At 41.2% G+C, this 20,998-nt stretch overlaps 1 protein-coding gene across 1 annotated transcript in view; it reads right to left on the bottom strand.

Annotated features, from left to right (window-relative positions):
• Positions 1-1,754: 1,754 nt before the first annotated feature.
• The window catches only part of tns1b (tensin 1b), a 322,987-nt gene continuing 303,743 nt past the window's right edge, over positions 1,755-20,998 (bottom strand). Inside the window, 10 exon segments of the mRNA XM_083777327.1 lie at positions 1,755-5,969; positions 7,755-7,784; positions 8,605-8,673; positions 9,623-9,791; positions 10,843-10,869; positions 11,357-11,428; positions 11,781-11,858; positions 13,345-13,440; positions 15,687-15,815; positions 20,513-20,599. Of these exon segments, the coding sequence (XP_083633453.1) occupies positions 5,831-5,969; positions 7,755-7,784; positions 8,605-8,673; positions 9,623-9,791; positions 10,843-10,869; positions 11,357-11,428; positions 11,781-11,858; positions 13,345-13,440; positions 15,687-15,815; positions 20,513-20,599 (896 nt within the window). The 3' untranslated portion in view covers positions 1,755-5,830.

Genomic DNA, 20,998 nt, shown 5'->3' with positions numbered 1-20,998 from the left:
CTCTCCTTTTTTTTAAATAGGCTACTGTATTTATTTGGCATTTTGTATGAAAAAACCAACAAAAGTTAAAATAATATTGACAGATAAATGAGGAAATGAGGAAAAGTTAGCATGTCCAGGTGCTCTGATGTGACTGGGTGAGGGCAGTCTGGGTTTTTTGTTTGTTTTTTCATGTCCTATGATTATGAAAGCAGTAGGCTATAGGCTACTAGTACACTATACTGGGGAGTATACACTGGGGGTGACACTGGGGGGGTACTAGTATAGTAGTAGTAGTAGTAGTAGTAGTAGTAGTAGCATAGGAGGCCTTTGTTATGTTTCACCAGTTTCAATTGAAACGGGCCTCCACCCTCAGGGGGGCCTCCAAGCTCCAACTGACCGCCAGGCGTCAAGTCAACCCCCCCGCCACCCTTGGCCCCCTCTCTCTCTCTCTCTCTCTCTCATTTGCTGCCTCACTCTCTCCCATGTCGTTAAGTTACACCTATTTCCTGTTAATAACCTGGGTAAAAGGTGCAGCATTGGGAGGTAAAGGGGAGACACTTGTGAAGGGGCCTCATATTTGGTCTTGAAACTGGCCTCCATATTCTTAAGGCCGCCCCTGAGTAGTAGTACACTACTAGTACTACTACTAGTATACTATTACTAAAAAGATGAAAATCACAACAAAAGGGCCTACTATAGTCCAAGGTTTCAGACCGCATACCGTTTTTCATGATTTTGGAGGATTTGAGAAAAAGATGAAAATCAGTAAAATATTGCATACACAAATACTACCAGTATAGTATACTAGGCCTATAGTATACTGGTCTGGTATACTATACTACTGGTACTGTATACTTCCAGTATACTAGTAGTATACACTGGGGGGGCAATGGGGGGTCACTGGGAGGAAACTGGCTGAAAAAAATAATAATCAAATTGAACGAACAATATATCTATTTTTGATATGTTTTATATATGTTGGATTCAGATTGAAATAAGCCAATTATACTAAGGTACCCTGACCCTATATTATGTTTTCTTATCGTTGGAAAACCATGGGTCGAAAACCATGAAAAATGACAAACGTCACATAAGTATTAGGTTGTAAAGCATGAAAAACAACTTAGTATGTACATTTCCATTGGTTTCGATGATAAAAAAAAAGAAAATCATGAAAATTTAACATGACTCACAAATGCCAAGCCTTTAAAAAAAATGGACACAGTGCAGTTACTTTGTGATTTGTATTGCTTTTTAATGTGTTTTTTTCCTTAGAAATAATAAAAACCATACAATATACCAAACAAAATACAAGGTTCTATACAAGCATAGTAGCTCATTCACACACACATTCTATGTGTTCAGACTGATCTGAACACATCATGCCACTGGAGTTTCCTTCTTGGCAAGGTGATGTCTAATTCATGCTCGGTCACACCACAGTGCTGCATGCCGAAAATGGCAGATCTACAGAGCTCAGACACGTTGTGAGCTTGCCGTTTTTGACCCTTGCACTGCGGTGCAACAAAGTATGAATGGGCTTGAGGCTAACATTCGATTTGTTGTGGAGAATCCCCCCCCCCCCCCAAAAAGAAAAAACCCCAAAACAAAACAAAAAAGAAACAACAAAAAACAAAACAAAACAAGCATGTCTTATGCAGAAATGTACTCTTTTGTCCTCATAGACTGATAAGATACTGAAAATTACAGGCATCATTTGATTCTTATTTTATATATATATATATATATATATATATATATATATATATATATATATGTGTATATAAAATACAGTATATTAGATTTTTGTTCTCTCTACTATCATGATGGGAGAATTCCTGCAGTTAGGAAAATGTGAAGACTAGGGAACACAACTTGACTTGAGCATGCAGGCTCTCGCAGTTAAATTATGGAACATTCTAGTCTCATATAAAAGTGCCCCATAAAGCACTATATATTTTTTTTTTTTTTTTTTTTAATCTAGAAGAATCGACCTCCGAGTTAAGAGTACAGTACAGGCTATATGCGGTCATTGCAGGCCTCTTCTGAACATGTATTATCATGCTGTCAACTAAATAAGACCTCGTGTAACAGGCAATAAAAAGGAGTCATGTCCCTAATACTATTCAGGTCCTATTCAGTCCGTATGCAGGGCTGAATACAAGCAAAACTCATTTTTTTGTAAATGAGCATATGTAAAAAAAAAAAAAAAAAAAACGTTTTTTTTTTTTTTTTTGTACTTTTTTCAATTATCAAATCATTTTAACTCAAACTATAATTTGAGTTGCTATTACAGTTAAAACACTGTATTATAAGTATGTGGGCTACTTGTAATATTTTTCTACACCACATGAGGGCAGCAGCTACACACTAAGTTCATAGCCATATAGGGCGTTTGTCCCAAGCAAGTAGGATGCGTTTAATGGTGCTGTGTGCCGTTTTATCATTTATTTTCTTCTTTTTACAATAGTATTTCTGCTTCCATGCATGCAAAAGACTCTGTTTACCTTTACTCGGTCAAAGTCTGTTTGTTCTTAACAATTTTGACAAATGGAAATGCATTGTTCGTTTACATTAATTCCTACAACATTTAAGTGCTAAACTTTGTGTTTTTAGGCAGATTTAATTAAGTTTAGTCAAAAACAATCTGTTGGCAACACTTCAGGATAACTCCATTTTGACCCTTCGTCACAACAAACTTTCACACTTAAGTATTTTGTCCACTCCTACACAGTAAAATCCAGTGTTAACACACTGAGGATTTTTACTGCATACTAAAAACAAATCCTACCCCAAAAATGTTCAATGCTAGAAAAAAAAAAAGAAATGTTAAGAGCTGTGGAAAAAAACAAAAAAAAAACAAACATCAAAAACGACAGTGATACGATTTAAAATGCACACACTTTACACAATATATATTTCAACACAGTTCAAAATCTGGTGATTTCAAAAGTTTTGCCAAAATAAAGAGCTTTTTTTCTTGCTTTCAGTAATCTATAGATGTATACGATATAATACATGTATACAGGTTAACATAGAGCAACAGAGCAAAAACAAATAATAAATATTTTAGTCACTGTTTGGAAGTTTTTTTCTTTCCTTTTTTTCTTTTTTTTCTCAATATATATTTATATAGGTATATTTATATGTACTGTATAGCTTACTTCCGGGTAGGATGTGGTTGTTAACAGTTTCGGCCGGCTGATGTAATGCATAACGTTATTGATAGTAGCTTCTCTCTGTGGTAATAGCGCCCCTCAGTAGGTTTGGCAGAGATTTTCAACAGCAATATATATATATATATAAAAAAATCATAAATCATAAAAAGATGGAGAGCGTGACAGTAGTGCAACCATTGGCTGTGAAGATTCTCATCTTAAAACCCTTTTTAGCCCTTCGAGGATGAGTGGAAAAGTGTGTGTACACAAGTGCAAGCTGTGGCCTAGTAAGGCTGGCATATTAGGATACTAATAATGGCTGATTCAGTGGTTCTCAAACCTTAAATCTCAAGGATCCCCAGAGTGTACATATGGAACCACAGATTTGTGGGTCCATTTGGAACCCAGAGGGTCCCTGAATCCCCAATGTTAGAACCACTGGTCTAATTTATGATTTGTCCTATGGCGCTGTCACATGCAGACAATAACTGATCTTAAAGTTAACAACGTGCCACATTGTTAGCTTGAAGATCGGTTCTGTGCGTGCGACAAAGTATGTTGTAAACCGTTCAAAAAAAGAAAGGAGGATGTTTGGGTGCACTGAATCAATAAATCATGACCAACTAACTGGTGTCTCCCTCAGTGGTGGAAAGTAACTTTGTACATTTACTTAAGTACTGAGCTTAAGTAGGCTACAATTTTGAGGTACTTTTGTTTTATGTACATTTTTCAATACTGTATACTGTATAAGTCCATTGCATCTCAGAGGTCTAACATTGTACTTTTTTACACGACTACAACTATTTGAAAGCGTCAGTTACAAGTTACTTTGCAGATTTACATTATAAAACATGCATTAACCAATTAAGCCCCATTTCAATAGTGTGTCTATTTTGAAAGGGGGCAGGCTTTAGTTCCGGCATACTATTGGTCCGTCTGTCATTAGATAGACACCATAACCAAAACCCTAACCAATCCTAACCGCAAGCACGGCGCAACGCATGTCGGGAGTGAAGGTGATTTCCGCATGTCGGACCTTTGATGTGTCGGATTGTGTAATTGCCACCTGTGATTTGACAATAAAATGTATTCCAATTCTGCTACATTTTACTTAAGTAAAATAAATCATAGCACTTCTTCCACCACTGGTCTGTCTTTTTTATCACAGAACTGGTGAGGAAACAAAACTCTCCCCACCTCGACTTGTTGGAAGACACCACAGCTGCATGGTGGGTGAAAAAGACAATTTATTGCCTTTTTTTTCTCCCTTAAAAAAAGAAAAGAAACCGTACTACATACGACAAGAATCTGGAACTGTTTGAAATTGGACAATCATTCAACGTTTTGGGAATTTGCATATTATCAGAGAGCTAGGATGTTTTAGTTTTTTTTTTAGTTTTTTTCTTATTTTTTTCATTCTTTCCTTCCTTAGAAAGCTATTCATTTAAAAAAAAAAAGTCAGGCACCAAAATTCTTTGAGTACAGATCTACTCGGAAAGCAATCTAGAATATTTACACTGATTCACCTTGCCGTGTGCAAAACAAAAATGTCCTCTTAACATTGTATGCAAGAAGGCAAAGATGCACCAAGGATGAAACCAACCTACAGTATCATTACATAGAGTGAGAAACAGTTCAGTAAAATTTGATTAAGCAGCCATATTTCTTTTACAAAAGAACATTTTCAACCCTCTGACAGTGGCAAACTATATACGCCCTGACCACTTATTGTTTTCTTCTTCTTCTTCTTCTTTGGTTGACCAGTCGGAAAAAAGCCTGACACAGTAAAGATTTACAATCCACCCTCGCATCGCACAACTTGACTTCTTCCTTTAAAAATTTAAAATAAAAAAACGAAAGAACAAACACAAAATTATGCGTTGGCAAAACGGAAGTTTTGCTCACGCCAACATTTGCCTCGTCCTGTTCATGGTCACCCTGCCAGGGAGATCAAACCGGCCTCCCGCCCACATCGTCACTCGCCATACACAGCCACGCCCGCCCCCCCCCCACCCACTTCCTCTGGTCCATCCAAGAGTCCGTCCGAGAAATAAAGCACATGCACAGAAACACGCATGCACACACACACACACGCACACGCGCACACACACACACACACACACACACACACACACACACACACACACACACACACACACACACACTTCTATTCTATCTATTCGAGTGGTTCTCATGTCACACGGACCCCCAACTTGAAAAAATAAATAAAAATGTGCCAGGGAAGATTTCATGAAAATAGCCGGTCTACAAGACCACAAAGCATGTCACCATGGGACGCATTGCAAACTTGTAAATCAGATATTTTCAAATCAAATAGCCTACGTACTGTAATGTGTTAAATTAAGTCATTTGGGGACCGCTTGGAACCCCCATAAGAACCCATGGGCGAGGGTGTCCCTGGACCCCACATAGAGAACCACTGATCCTCTCTTTCACACACTTCCCTCTAGCTCTCCTGTGCTCACAAAGAACATTCACACGATCTCGCTTCAGCGAAAGGCACACATGAAAGACATAAGGTGACGCATAAAATCAAAATGCTGAATAGTCCGAAATAAGAAACAAGTGTCTGTGTGGTTAAAAAGAAAAAGAAAAGAAACAACCAAAGCAGAAAAAAAAAAAGAAAAAAAAAAAAGGCGCCAGGATTCTTGCTTGTTTTGGTCAGCCTCTCATCGTTTCTGCGCGCTGATCATCTTGGAGACGAAGTTAACGATGGCGCTGGCGGGCTGTTCGGGGTCCATCTCGGCAAACAGGTGGCTGACGTTGTCGGTTGTGCTTCCTTGCTTCCGTGCCACGAACCCAAAGAACCTGGAAGCACAGAATCAGTATGAGTTGAATCCCACTGCGCAAAAAGCCTGGAATACGGATGTGTAGATTACAGGAAACTCCCGTTAAACTTTCCAACAAACTCCGGTAAACTCCCGAATTGTACCCTGCATATTAGCGTATATTACTGTATGCCTGCTAAACGTGAGGTTTATGGGCAAATCTAGTGCCCATAATTGCCCGTTAACTCCTCTTTTCACGCAGTGTCCTTGTCTACTTTACACGAAAATACTTTTAATCAAAGACCTAGTTATTTTGTCATACGACACAGAAACAAATATCAATCATTAATATCTGATAAGACCTCAGCCAATTTTGTTCTGTTTTGGATAATAGTCAGTGGAAAGGCGTGCAATGGATTTATTATGTGGCACATCCACAAATATGATCATAAAAAGGAAATCGATATATTATAATTATACAACTAAATCTATATGTCTTCCAAGGACACGGAATCTGGAAATGAAATCATTCTCATAAACTAGTACATTTATAGACTCCAATGAAGTCTGAAACGTTATCCAGACCACGGTTAAATCACAATCAGATTTGGACAGTGGTGGAAAGAGTACTAAGTATTCAATTTCAATACTGCATTATAGAAATGCACTGTTGATGCGTTGCATGGCGACTCATTGTGAGCTTGTAGATTGGCCATTTTCAAATGGCCGAAATGTATATAGTGCCGAAGTGGCCAATGTATGTTTTGAAAACATAATCTACATCTACAAACTAAGTACGGTAGTAACTAAAGCTTTCAAATAAATGTAGTGGAGTAGAAGCACAATATTTGGATACTTTACAATACAAGTAAAAGTATTGGAAGTTAGAAACACTCAAGTAGAAATACCTCAACATTTTACCTAAATACAGTATTTATGTACTGTACTTAGATACCACCACTGGATTTGGACCCCAGTTGTAAATCCACAAGTCTGTGGCAGCTGTGATCAAAAGCCCCGAACGAGACCACTGCAAATCTCAGACATCCTCTGCCAACAAACAGCCCGGCTCATTGGCAGCTGGGAAGGATGCTTTTATCTTGTGCCCAGCCACCTATCCATCTATTAAATGCTGCATAGCCTCTGTTTTCAGCAGGCCTGGGCGATACCACTTCAAATGTATTATCATTATCATGATTATTTCAAACCTTTGCCTTGATTTTAATGGCCTATTTCCACCATTTGTGTAGTCCACCGCTACACAACAAAGTGGTTAATCAAACTAGAAATACAATTTTGTGTCAATTCGTAGAAGAAAACAAATAATAATCAAAAAGGCTATTCAAAGAATCTACATTAGATTAAAGGTAGTAGTTCACCCACATAATTACTTGATTTCTATCAATTACACACCCTGTGAAATTCATGGTTATTTTTGTTTGTTTGTTTGTTTATTTGTTTGTTTGTGTTGTATTCCTGAGCCAATAATGATGACGGGGTGGCTGCTCAGTAGCAGACTCAATGGAAACACTGCCGTATTGGCTCAGGAATGCGTTTTCTGGGTGAACTACTCCATTAAAGATGGGTGCCGTGAAGGGGGAGGCGTCCTATCATCCGACAGAGCATTGCTCCGAAGGAGCGCTGCGGGTCGCGCTGCGGGTCGGGAGAGGGTTGCGGTTAGGTTTAGGTGTCTGCCCCGGGGGAGGTTAGGGTTAGGGTGAGGGAGGAGGTAGGTTGTCGTTCGGACCAATGCTCCGTCGGATGAAAGTCATACACCCCCGTGAAGGTATAGAGAAGACTTGTCTCTGGGAGTTTGTGCACTTACTTGGCTGTGCCTCCCTCTGGCTTGTTCCACCTGTAACACACAGGTTGAATATTTCATGTTAGCTTACGCAACAGTGGTAAAATGTTTTACTTGGATGATGGATGGTGTGAAATGTACAAGTATTGGCATCAAATGTAGGCCTACTTAAAGTACTCATTGTGCAGAATGTCCCATTTCAAGTTTTCGAATGTATAAAACTCTTTTGAAAATAGCAGATATACAACCTCACAATATGCCGCATCGCATTGTGAGCTAACGCACATCTATGCACCTAACTTACATAATATCTGCAACAGTTAAAGATCAATACAGGGAACAAAAGAGCCATATGGTTTCTTTGGAAAGCTGATTCAAAAGCTCAGATAATATCCCACCCAGATACAGGTACAATGTACTGTACTATATAAATACAGTGTATACAAAACTATACTGTCGGGTGGAAACCGACAGAGAAACTGTTACTTTTCAATTCAATTCAAATTCAAAAGTGGCAAAAGTAGCAGATCTACAAGCTCAGTGTGGATCTGCTACTTTTGATGTTTTTCTTTACGCTGTAGTATGATGAAGAAGGGCCTTCATTTAGGAGAAAATGAATAAAAAGGTTAAAATTATGGAGATAATAGGTTTTCGACCGACAACAACGATAATGGTTGCTGTTGGGCAGAAACCTAATAATACAGTAGCTCCATATATTTCAACTTTTTATAGATGTTTTATCCATATGGGTCCATTTGGCTCCATTTGCACACAGATGTTATGGAGGTATGTAGCCTAATGCATAGTTAACTGGGGGTCCTTGAAATGAAAAATGTTGGCCTAATGCATACATGCTGTATAGCAGGGTACTCACTTTCTGTCCTGAGGGTCGATATCACAGAAAGTGACAGTGTTGCTCGGGTAGTGCCGTCGGAAGAAAAGCCTGTGGAACAAATGAGGCCACATGCAGATGAATATATATTCCCTGAAAGCCACTTTATGTTTGGCGTCGCTGAATGCAAAGCTGCGTACAAAGTGTCCTGTTACGGTGGCTGCAGACCGCATGTTCCTCAACCGACCATCACAGCATGTCTCCATTTGTCAGTTTGTGTTTAGAATTTTCATTCATGCAAATAATTACAAATTTGTTTTTGTTTTTTTCATTCGAAGTGAGTTTGTAACACTTTGTATGCTAAGCTAAGGGGGTTCTGGGGACCCCTGTAATCCCCTCCCAGGGCATGAAGTAGGGCTGCACGATTATGACAATTCCCCTTTGGCGATTAATATTATCGCACAAATAATTGCGACAAGGACAATATCGCTAGGACAATAATGCACTATGGCATGCAGGTTTCTCCTTTAACCCATTTTGGGCGGGAACCCATTTTGGTGTTAGCATTATGTTATGCTTTAGCTATTGAAAAATAGCAGATCTACAAGCTCATAGCGCGCCACGGCTGACATAGAAACATAGCTTTTTCAGAAAACTGTCAGGATGTAGAAGACATTTTAAGAATCTGATCTCAGGTCAAAATGGGTCAACTCAAAAAGCAATCACACGACGCTGGTGCCAACAGGACCCACCAACGAAAGATCAATGGATGGACATTATTGAGGAACTGTATGCTATGGAAAAACTAACATTCATACTTAGACTACAAGAGGATAAATTCTATAAAAAGTGGGAAAAGTGGGATCTCTTCTCTCAGCCTAGCGATATTGCAATAGGATTTCATTGAATGTATTTTGTAATATGAAAAATGCAGCCTTGTCTTTTTGTTTTTTGTCTTTGTCTTATTTTCTTTCTTTCCGTTTTGTCTTGTTTGTTGTTTTTCTTGTCTGTTTTTTCCTTCAATAAAAAGTGAAAAAAAAAAAAAAAAGGGTCAACTCACTTCCTCTGGTTGTCGGTCAGCGTGATGCCTTGCGCAGACACCTTGAAGTGCACGACGGTGGCAGTAGAGGCCGTGGTGGCGGCCAGCGTCTCGCTGATGGCCTTGGCCACAGCCTGGGGACCCGTCAGGGACTCCATCTCTACGGAGTTGATGTACAGCACGTTGCATGCTGGGGGAAAACAACCACAGCAACACACAAAGTCACCGGCTGTTTTATCATGCAGCGAGAGACTGAGCCGAACCAGTGGTGGAGAGTAAACTATAAGTACATTTACTCAAGTACAACTTTGAGGTGCATTTACTTAACTTGAGTATGTCCCTTTTTCAATGCACAACTAGAGCATAATCTTAGAGACAATTGTCTTTTCATTTTTTTTTACTCCATTAAAATTATTATACTATAGCTACCGGTAGTTACATTGCATATTTAGATTATTAATGCAGAACATTCATTAACCTCTTTAGCCCGTAATGCTGCGACTATTCAAAAATAGAAAGTCTACAAGCTCACAATGCGTTGCATGGTCTGCTATTTTTGAAGTACACTTTACAACTTTTCGCTTTGGTTCTGTAAAATACATATTGATGCCATTACTTTAATACTGATCTACTCCCATGAAAGTTTGATACAAGCCTTTTACTTGTAACAAGAGTATTTTCACAGCGTGGCATTCTTACTTTGACTTAAGTAAAAGTACTTCCACCACCAGACTGAACTGAACAAAGACAACACAGGGCGGGGGACACAGGCTTCTTGAAGACAACAGAATGGGAATCAACAGTAACCTATGCAGTATGCATACAGTCACGGCTGCACAGACTTGTTTGTTAATGACATTAACATTTCTTTAACCGACCTGTTCATGCACAAATGCGTATAGCCTATATAATGTGCTGTATTCTTGTCATTACACTGCATGCTCTCTCAGACAAGGCATGGTCAGATAGAGCACGGACATTAAACACATCCATCGACCAGTGTCATTCCACATCAAACACTTTTCCATATTTGGACATAAAGCTGGACGGCAATGTTAACAAGAACTGTAAGAAAGACAAATCTACACAAATTCTGCAGCACACAAACATGCACGCACGCACCCGCGCAACACATACACGCACACTCAAACAAATGTTTTGAGGCATACATAGACCTAGCATTCAAGGAAACGAGTAGCATTCCAGAAGAAGCAATCCAAATAAATGTACACAGGGTTTACCATGGGAATCAGCAGGGGCCTTTTGCACTGGAGTAACAAGGAAGTGGTGTTATGTTATGCGTCAGGAAACATGAAAACTGGTGTTTTCCTTCACATTAAAGTCATACTGTTTAACTTTTCTAATTAAACGGAAGTAATCTTTTATATAATCTGTCACCGGTAGATTTTTCCCAATAAACATTCCACAAAACTATGAGCTACGAGAGGTGACACCTCCAAATTCCAAAAACGACTAAAATTGTTACGCAGCATGACTTTAAATTACTGTCTAGTTAAGGATCTAGATCTTCTGTTTCATTCTGGACAGTGGACACATACAGTACAGCAACTTTCATGTTCTTCTTTTTACCCATATCCGCTTTTTTAATATTGCCTTTTTCTTTACCCATATAGCCATTTCATTTCAACTTCCCCATTATGTGCAGACATTTCAAGGCAATCATCTACGTATATGTCTCATGAACGCGTAATTGAAAGGGATCTGTGCCACTGAATGCATGTGCTAAATACACACCTGCTCCTTGTTTGAGTCGCTCAGCCAGGGGGTTTGCTGGTGTGACCGCCTCAGACACTTCTTCATGGAGATCTAGACAACATGCAGAGAGAGAGAGAGTGTGAATTTACAAATTCATAAGATTTTCACAGTAAAAAAATAATTAGCCCCGCTTCGCACAAGTTTCCGCGGTCTCCTACTGCTACTTTATGCCTCTTTGAAACATCTCATCTCAGCTCAAGCGACGCTAGTTTTGTCCGTGACCAAACAGTGGTACAGCTGCGTCTATTGGAGAGAAGATTAACTTTCAAGGGACCCTATAGGGTACCGGCGTCCAAAATACAGAAAAGGTAACCGAGGAATCGGATCCAGAAAGGGGCCCAAGTGCTTTCCAAAATGGCGTGTGAGCATGCTGTATACCGGTATAGAGCCCATTGGCACAGACCTGTGGTAGGGATGAGCAGTTTGCAGGGTAGGGCCAGTGGCGTGATGGCGTGTTGGTAGACCAAGGCAGACAGACAGCCTGTGGGGGGGACACAAACAGCATACAGTTCATTCATCATCATTGATTGATTAGCAGACAGTACAGGTATTAAAGGCAAAGGTTATGCTAAAAGGATAACACAAAACTCCATTGTGGTCCTTTGTACACAATTCATCACTACTACGTACAGTATAATACAATTCAATACAAAATGTACTAGAAAACATATTGGAATAAAAGCTCGTAGATGTATATTTACAGAGAAAGCAGGGGAGGGGTCAGGCGATTCAAGGAGTTAAATGATGTTCACTTCGTATTGTGACGAAAGGCATTCTTTTACGTTCGTTTTGAGTTTGGTACGGGTATAGGGAGTCTAGACCCTCTATGCACCCAATGCACTTTTTTCAGGACTGCCTAAGAAAACAACTGACAGATTACAACTTGTCCAAAATGCAGCAGCCAGAGTTTTAACTAGAACTAACATATTACTCCAGTTTTGGCATCACTGCACTGGCTTCCGGTTGTTTTTAGGATTGATTTTAAAAGTCTATAAAGCTCTCAATGGTCTCGCACCTTCCTACCTACATGACTGCCTGCCTAAATATGTCCCAAACCGCCCCCCTAAGGTCTTCCACTGCTGGCCTGCTCGCTTTGCCTAAAAAAATGGCAACTAAAAAATACGGGGAAGCAGCTTTTTGCTTCTACGGGCCGTCGGCATGGAACAAGCTCCCACTGTACCTTCGTCAGGCAGCCTCTGTAGACATTTTTAAAGCTCAGCTCAAGACCCACTTCTACAACATTGCTTTTAATTGATCTTTTTTTTTTTATTCATGTCCTCACTGTATTGCATTACTGCTTGTTTTTTAATGTCGTTGCCTTGCTTTTCTTTTATTCTCCATTGTTCTGTAAAGCACTTTGAGCTGCATTTCATGTCATGAAAGGTGCTATACAAATAAAGTTTTATTATTATTATTTATTATGTCTGTTGGTAGGTCAGTTTGGTACGGGTATAGGGCGTCTCTAGACCCTCTATGTCTGTTGGTAGGTCAGTTTGGTACGGGTATAGGGAGTCTTAGCCTCGGTACCAGGCTTTCATTTTTGTTGGTGCAAAAATGTAAAGCCTGGAGGAACGCATTGGCCGCTCTAGTCAACCCTTCCGGGTGGGCGTCGCTCCAAATTATGTGAACGCGCACACACGCACATGCACACACACACACACACACACACACACACACACACACACACACACACACACACACACACACACACACACACACGTCACGCTGCCTTGAGATGAAATTAGTAGGGAGAACATGAGTTGGATGACTTCAACCCAAACTCTGTACTGTAATTATAGAAGGATTAGTCTTTATGGAGGCTGGAAGATCGAGACAAACGACAGTCTTTGATGGACGGACAGACAGACAGACAGACAGACAGACAGACAGAGTGCGTGCGTGCGTGCGTGCGTGCGTGCGTGCGTGCGTGCGTGCGTGCGTGCGTGCGTGCGTGCGTGTGTGCTCACCAAAGTAAGGTTCGTTGGGACAACCCTTCAGCTTCACCCCTTTAGGGCTGCTCTCGATTAGGAAGTGCCTCACCAACTCGTTGGTGACATCACCCGCTGACACAGAGAGAGAGAGAGAGAGAGAGAGAGAGAGAGAGAGAGAGAGAGAGAGAGAGAGAGAGAGAGAGAGAGAGAGAGAGAGATAGATAACGTCAGTGAGTAGTGAGTACACAGACAATAAACAAGTGATTAGCATGCAGACATCACCTCATGTGTTCAGTATTAGGTGGAAGAGGTCATTGTTTGTCTCTTTTCCGGCCAACAGTGGGAGCAGTTGCGTATCAACAACCTTAAAAGTCCATGAAGCTGCAGCTGTAAGCCACCCCCCTCCACTCTAGCTTAGAGTGAAATTGATAAACCAAGGATTTGCCCATACACGATGTGTCACTGGCATGTCCAAACCTACCTTGTATTAACCTATTCTGACCTGAGATCAGATTCATACGAGGTTTCCGCCGGACACACACTGGTCTGATGAACCCATTCTGACCTGAGATCAGATTCTAAAAATGTTAGTCGCTCTTCGATTTTTCAAAAATAGCAGACCTACAAGCTCGTATCGCGCCACTCGGTGGCGCGATATGAGCTTGTAGATCTGCTATTTTTCAATAGCTAAAGCATAACATGATGCTGACACCAAAATGGGTGCCCGGTCAGAATGGGTTAAAGTTCATTAACATTACTTTTCAGGAAATGAAGCCAATATAGTTATTATTTAGTCAAAAAGGCATTATTTCAAATCTGACATTGGGTGACCTCTGGTTAGAGGCCCTCAGTAAGTGTACAGTTGGATATAGAGCAATTTACTATTTAAAGGTATATTCAGTGATTTTACTCAAAAAACCTTAGGTTTCGTTTTTGGCTGTGGGACCCAGCCTTTCGTCCAATCAGGATAGAGAGTCAAAAACGAAACCTAAGGTTTTTTGACCCCCAGGGGTTAACTGGGGACAGGGAGGAACTCCTTATATGGCCAGCACACTCTATAGTAGGGAGGATTATCACAACAAAACAAAAAAATAAGTGATATTTGACTTAAGTGAAATCACTGAATATACTTTTAACTGAATGATGGATACAATGTACTGTATGTAACCTAGTCCTAGATACCATACCCTGATGGAAAATGCTGTTTTACTTTTTTCTTACTATGTTCATTAGTACTTTCAATACTAGTTTACTAATTACTTTTACTGTCTTGTACTGTCTGTCTTTGTTTTATTTGTCTTGTTCTGACCTTGATTGGGGTCGCAATTGATTGATCGCAAAATTTATAATTATTCATTGCTGCATCAAGAAAAAGAAAAAGAAAGTGATAAAAAAAAACAAAGGGAATTATTTCATCAATATTTGATGAAACCCAAGCAGAGACACACTTTTCAAAATAGCAGATTTACAAGCTCACGACACATTAGAATGGCTCTTTCCGCAACTTTTGCATGCAAAACCAGGGCATTCATTTACAGTACAATAAATAAATAAATATGGAGATACAAGGTTTCTGTCCGACAGCAACGAATACGTAATATTAATATGATGTTTTTGATATAGGAATGTTCCCATTTGGAAAGGAGTACAGTACAGTATGTGAACAAAGTGATTAATGATATCACATGCTGCACTTTCAATCTTCTAGCAGGTACTGTATGTACGTGGCCAATGTAGGTGTTTTGGCCGATGCTGTTTTTTTCCAGAGTGACTGGAACCCGACAGGCTCACAGAGTTACTGTCTGTCCAAAACTGTTTAACCCATTCTGACCTGAGATCAGATTCATACGAGGTTTCCACTGGACACACGCTGGTCTGATGAACCCATTCTGACCTGAGATCAGATTCTAAAAATGTCAGTCGTTCTTCGATTTTTCAAAAAATAGCAGACCTACAAGCTCGTAGCGCGCCACTCGGTGGCGCGCTATGAGCTTGTAGATCTGCTATTTTTCCAATAGCTAAAGCATAACATGATGCTAACACCAAAATGGGTGCCCGTTCAGAATGGGTTAAGTAGCAGATCAACAAGCGCAACGCGCATTTCGAGCTTGTGGATCTGCTACTTTCTATGCGTTTGTGTGCCACTGTAATCGGACAAATAGGGTGTTACTGTAAAAAACACAAAAAGTTAAAATATGGAGGAATATAAGAGGTCTCTGCCCGAGCGATGGTCAATTGCTACAACTTCTCTCGTGGTCTGTCTCCCGGCTGCCCCTTCAAGTGGCATCTGCATTTACCTTCGGAGGCTTTCTTTGTCGCACCTCCAACGGTGCCCATGGAATTGTGTGGTACCAGTCGATAATGGTCGCTTCCCTTACCTTTCTTGGCTGGTTGTGTCGTGGGTGGTGGAGATGCCACCTTCATGGCCAGTCCGTAGGCCCCTCTGAAGGAATGACTATCCCGAATGACAAAGGCCCCTGGCTCCCTCTCTCGCAGCAGGCTGATGGCTGCCAACACACATGTTCAAAGTTAGTGTTAAGATGACAATCTTAGCCCTGGCCGGCCAGATATCAAACCGTGGCCTTGCTTTGCTGTCAGGCGGTTTGTTGGTTGTGAGTAAACATTGTTTAAATTGTAATTTCAAAAAAAAAAGAAAAAAAAAAGTGTGTGTGTGTGTGTGTGTGTGTGTGTGTGTGTGTGTGTGTGTGTGTGTGTGTGTGTGTGTGTGTGTGTGTGTGTGTGTGTGTGTGTGTGTGTGTGTGTGTGTGTGTGTGTGTGTGTGTGTGTGTGTGTGTGTGTGTGTGTGTGTGTGTGTGTGTGTGTGTGGTGTGTGTGTATGTGTGTGTGGGTGGCTGTGGCTCAGGAGGTAGAGCAGGTCGTCCAATGATCCGTGGGTCGGCGGTTCGAATTTTTATTAACTCGAAAATATATCTCGGCGAGAATGTGATATATGTTAAAAAGTAAGTTTCTCGTGCATTCCTGTCAGAAGTTATGTCTATCTCCTTGTTGTGCTGTCCCTCTCCAAAATCCCCTGTGCACATTCATTTGGTGATGGGCCTGCAGCCAATCAGCAACAAACACACCCACACACCCACACACCCACACACACACACACACACACACACACACACACACACACACACCAGCACGTCACAATTTGAGAAAAAGGTTAGTTCTCTCTCTCTCTCTCTCTCTCTCTCTCTCTCTCTCGCTGCGCTGTTGCGTCTGTCTGTCTGTCTGTGTGTGTGTGTGTGTGTGTGTGTGTGTGTGTGTGTGTGTGTGTGTGTGTGTGTGTGTGTGTGTGTGCACGCGCATGTGCGTGTGTGTGTGACACTGATTTATTGAATATTCTGACTTTCAATTCAAATGTACATACATTTAGTTTTGATTGTATTGTTAATTTGTTGTATTGTGCTTTTTGCCTTGCTCTCAATGCCAATAAAGCTCCTTTGAATTGAAACCTCAACTATATAAAGCTGTGTGTGGAAGCAGCATTCTGATGTATTCTTCCTGGTGTGTGTTTGGTCTGTCTGTAGCAAGAAGTTACACACCGGCTGTCTGTCTGTCTGTAGCAAGAAGTTATACACACCGTCTGTCTGTCTGTCTGTCTGTACCAAGAAGTTACACACCGTCTGGCTGTAGCAAGAAGGTAACTACATGTTAAACTTAAACCTTTAGCTTTGTTTTAAATGATTCAGTTTGGGTAACTTGATCTGTGAATGAATGCCACTGAGATGTGGAGTTTTATAACAAGAGTTAAGGTAACTGTTCCAATATGGCTCATAGTGTGTTTTTGACTGGCATTCAAACTCTTCAGACAGTGGACAGGGTCCATTTGGTTCCATTTGTACACCGAGAGCTGTAAGGGTCCATTTGGTTCCATTTGTACACCGAGAGCTGTAAGGGTCCATTTGGTTCCATTTGTACACCGAGAGCTGTAAGGGTCCATTTGGTTCCATTTGTACACTGAGAGCTGTAAGGGTCCATTTGGTTCCATTCGTACACTGAGAGCTGTAAACCATTTGGTTAAACATGCTAACACTTCATCTTCAATATAAAATTGGTATTGTCACAAACTCACAATACAATGTTGGGCTTAAACTTCATTCAAAGCTGAAGGGAAAACATATTTCAAAAGGGGGGGATGAAAATGTATATATTAAAAATGTAAGCTTGGGAGAGGGATGTTAAGTTGTAAAATATGGGTTGTGGGGTTGACAAGGCTATATGTGTTTCTAATGTGATGTAGGCCTACATAACACTAATGCCACTTATCTTTTCTCTTCATGTAATTCCAGAATATGAAGAGTCACTGCACCAGTGGTGTAGGCAGCACCAAGCCCTGGACCCTGAGACGAGCCATGTCCGTGGGCCCCACAGCCCCACCAATTTAGGCTTCCGAGGACCCCCACCCTGGAGCCCATGTGAAGTGTCCCAGACCGATGCCCCACTCCCTGCACAAGACATTGAGGTAGGAACTGTACGCTATAGCTGCTGCTGGGAAGAGCTGCTTGCTGCGCAGTGAGTACAAATCTTGTTTATTGTCCTTTGCTGTCGCTGGTGTGTTTAAGCAGGGTACTGATGGTGTTGCTCTCGTTTGCGTTTGCGTTCCGGCTTCCTGCGGTTGCATCACATCGTCGTTTGCGTTGCGTCGACTGCCACAATTTCGTCCGGTTCCCTCATTTCACCTAACTTGTGGACACTGCCTGTCATCTGCAGAAGAACGTGATGGTTCACGGTAAGTATCCTTTTTTGTATTCTTTGCTGCTGGTAGGGTAGGGCTGGTAGGGTAGGGTTCCTACTAGGGTAGGTTTTTGCGTTGCATCGCAAACTAAGCACTTTGGCACAGGCATGGAGCTCCTGGTTTACTGGGATGGGGTTCGATTCCCTGCTGCGCCCTGCTGATTACATTTAATCTGTTAAACAGGCATCCTTTTGCACAATAGAGCGTCTCAGTCCCTCCCCCTTTCAGAACGACGAGTGGCCCAGGAAATTATTCTCCATTTCATTTTCTCCATAGGCATTTCAAAACTTATTTATTTAAAGACCTTTAAGCGTCGTACGAAGCCAACTCTTGTCGTGACAAATCATGACGACACACACAATATTTTGGACCAAATAATTACAAAGAAGAACAAAACGTGTTGTAACCTGCTGTTTTTTTCTACTTTCTAATTATTTGGCCCGAAAAATTGTGTTTGTCATGATTGGTCCGAATGTTCACTCAAATTCCTGCCGAAGTTCGAGTCCTAAAATAAGGGCTAGGGTACAGCCTTAGTGTGCGTGTGCGCGTGTGTGTGTGTCGCATGTGTGTGAGTCTCATGCATGCCTATGAGTGTGCGCATGTGTCTCAGTGCTTGTCTCAGTACTTGCATGCACATGTGTCATTTTGAGTGTATTGCTATTATCATATTTTAACTTGTGTTACACTTGTGAGGACCAAATGTCCCCACGAGTGTAGCAGCATTTGAGAAACGGCGACATTGTGAGGACCATTTTCCTGGAGAGACAAAAGATTTGCGCTTAACCTCTAAATGTCAAATTGTATTTACTAGCCCTTACCCGTTGTGAGATATTTGCCCCCCCCCCCTTGTGGCCGTGGGGGGTACTGCGCTCGGGTGCGTTTGTAATTGACTAATAAATTCATTAATGTGTCAAATCGAAAAAAGGGCTTCGTTACGCCCTCCATATTCATATGGTCAATGCCTGTGTGAAAAGTGGGAGTGATTGGTGCAGGCAGTAAGGAGCTACGGTGGTGTTTCTGACACACACACAGACAGACAGACATTGTTAGAATTATAGTATGATGATGATGATGATAATAATGAATACGCTAATTAGCCACAGTCACATCGCCAATCTACAAGTTGACAACGCAGCACAATATGTTGTGAGCTTGTACGTGGATTTGCTATTATTGGCTTTAGGTGTTCAAAAAAAACAAGTAACTATAGTAAGTGTGTGTGTGTGTGTGTGTGTGTGTGTGTGTGTGTGTGTGTGTGTGTGTGTGTGTGTGTGTGTGTGTGTGTGTGCGCGATGTCATGGCAGTGGAGCATGTGCTTGTGTTTAAGATGATCTAATCCAATGAGGGCGATGAGCAAAAGCAGAAGAGAACATCCACTGACCTCACAGCCAAACAGATGAGCAGAGAACAAGAGGACACATGTGTGTCTGTTTGTGGTCGCGCAAGTGCGCATGCGTGCATGTGCATGACTACGCATGCAAGCATTCCCAAAAGTGCAAACATCAGGAAATCTCTGGCCTCAGAGTGCACTACAATCAATTAACACAGTGGTTTCAAACTCAAGCAAGAGTTTGAAGTATAGTGGTTCCCGAGCTATGTGGCCCATAGGGTAGGAGCCTATCTCCTGTTACTGTAGTGTGAGGCACAGCAAATTTAGTTTTAGTCATAGTCTTTTGAATAAAATTCAGTAGTCATATTTTATGAATATAGTTTTAGTTGACTAAATATCATAAGATTTTAGTCGACTAAATCTACAGTCGATTTACACACGTTTCCATCACTCAACAACAGCTGTACACGTTTGTTTATTATGAAATTATGATAAATTGACAGAGAGCATTGCTGGTCCGTTTATTATTTCGTTTTTAAAGGCATGATCTCAGTCTCTCGTTAAGAGCAAGTCAAGTGGGAAGTGGACACACAGGCCCTGAAACCATGACATGTCAATGGTCAGTGCAAGAACAGGTTGAGTGACGAGGATGCTCCTGTGGTTAGCTTGTAGATCTGTTCTTTTTGGACAGCATTGTATGATTGAATATAACGTCTCTGTTGGGTCTAATGAGCAATATGTCCAAAACTGTTACTTAACCCATTCTGACCTGAGATCAGATTCATACGAGGTTTACACTGGACACACTGGTCTGATTAACCCATTCTGACCTGAGATCAGATTCTAAAAAATGTCAGTCGTTCTTCGATTTTTCAAAAATAGCAGACCTACAAGCTCGTAGGGCGCCACTCGGTGGCTCGCTATGAGCTTGTAGATCTGCTATTTTTCAATATCTAAAGCACGACATGATGCTAACACCAAAATGGGTTCCCGTTCAGAATGGGTTAAATGAAAATATAGCCAAAATAGCAGATCTAGTGTAGATCTAGATCTGCTATTTTGGCTATTTTTTTATTTGAATCAGTTCAAAACGTGTCACCTTGTGCCATGTTTAAAGCTCATCTCCTCACCTTGCTCCCGGGAAATGTCTGGCTTGTACCAGAACTTGGACGTGTCTTGGACAAACTTGACATTCAGCCTGGACTCCGGACTTCCATCTAGAAAACAGAGAGAGAGAGAGAGAGAGGGGAGAAGGAATGTCAGTGTCACAGAGAGGTGTCACAGCTCAATCTCTAAGGTCAAGATTACTATGTAATCCACGCCGCTGTGCCTGGCTTTAACTGTAGACAAATGTGACAGCCGAGCCATATCGATGTCAGCAGGAAGTCTCACAGGAACGTCACTCAAAGTATGGCCCGAAGCTCCGACATACATCTCAACTAAAGTCCAGGCATGCATTTCATTGTACTGTGTGTGGACTGGCTGGTTCCTCCAATAAAATCACAGAGAACAACATACTCTATGAAAGGAACGACAGCTTGCCAAATGCACTTGCCAGAAGCCCCCCCCCCCCCCCCCCCTTCCCAGTATATACATCTTACATTTTTCTTTAAATA

The sequence above is a fragment of the Protomyctophum parallelum genome (genome assembly GCF_964188405.1).
Source record: "Protomyctophum parallelum genome assembly, chromosome: 11".
Classification (NCBI taxonomy): domain Eukaryota; kingdom Metazoa; phylum Chordata; class Actinopteri; order Myctophiformes; family Myctophidae; genus Protomyctophum; species Protomyctophum parallelum.
Note: the sequence above shows the minus strand (reverse complement) of the source record. Positions and strands in the feature narration are given on the sequence as shown.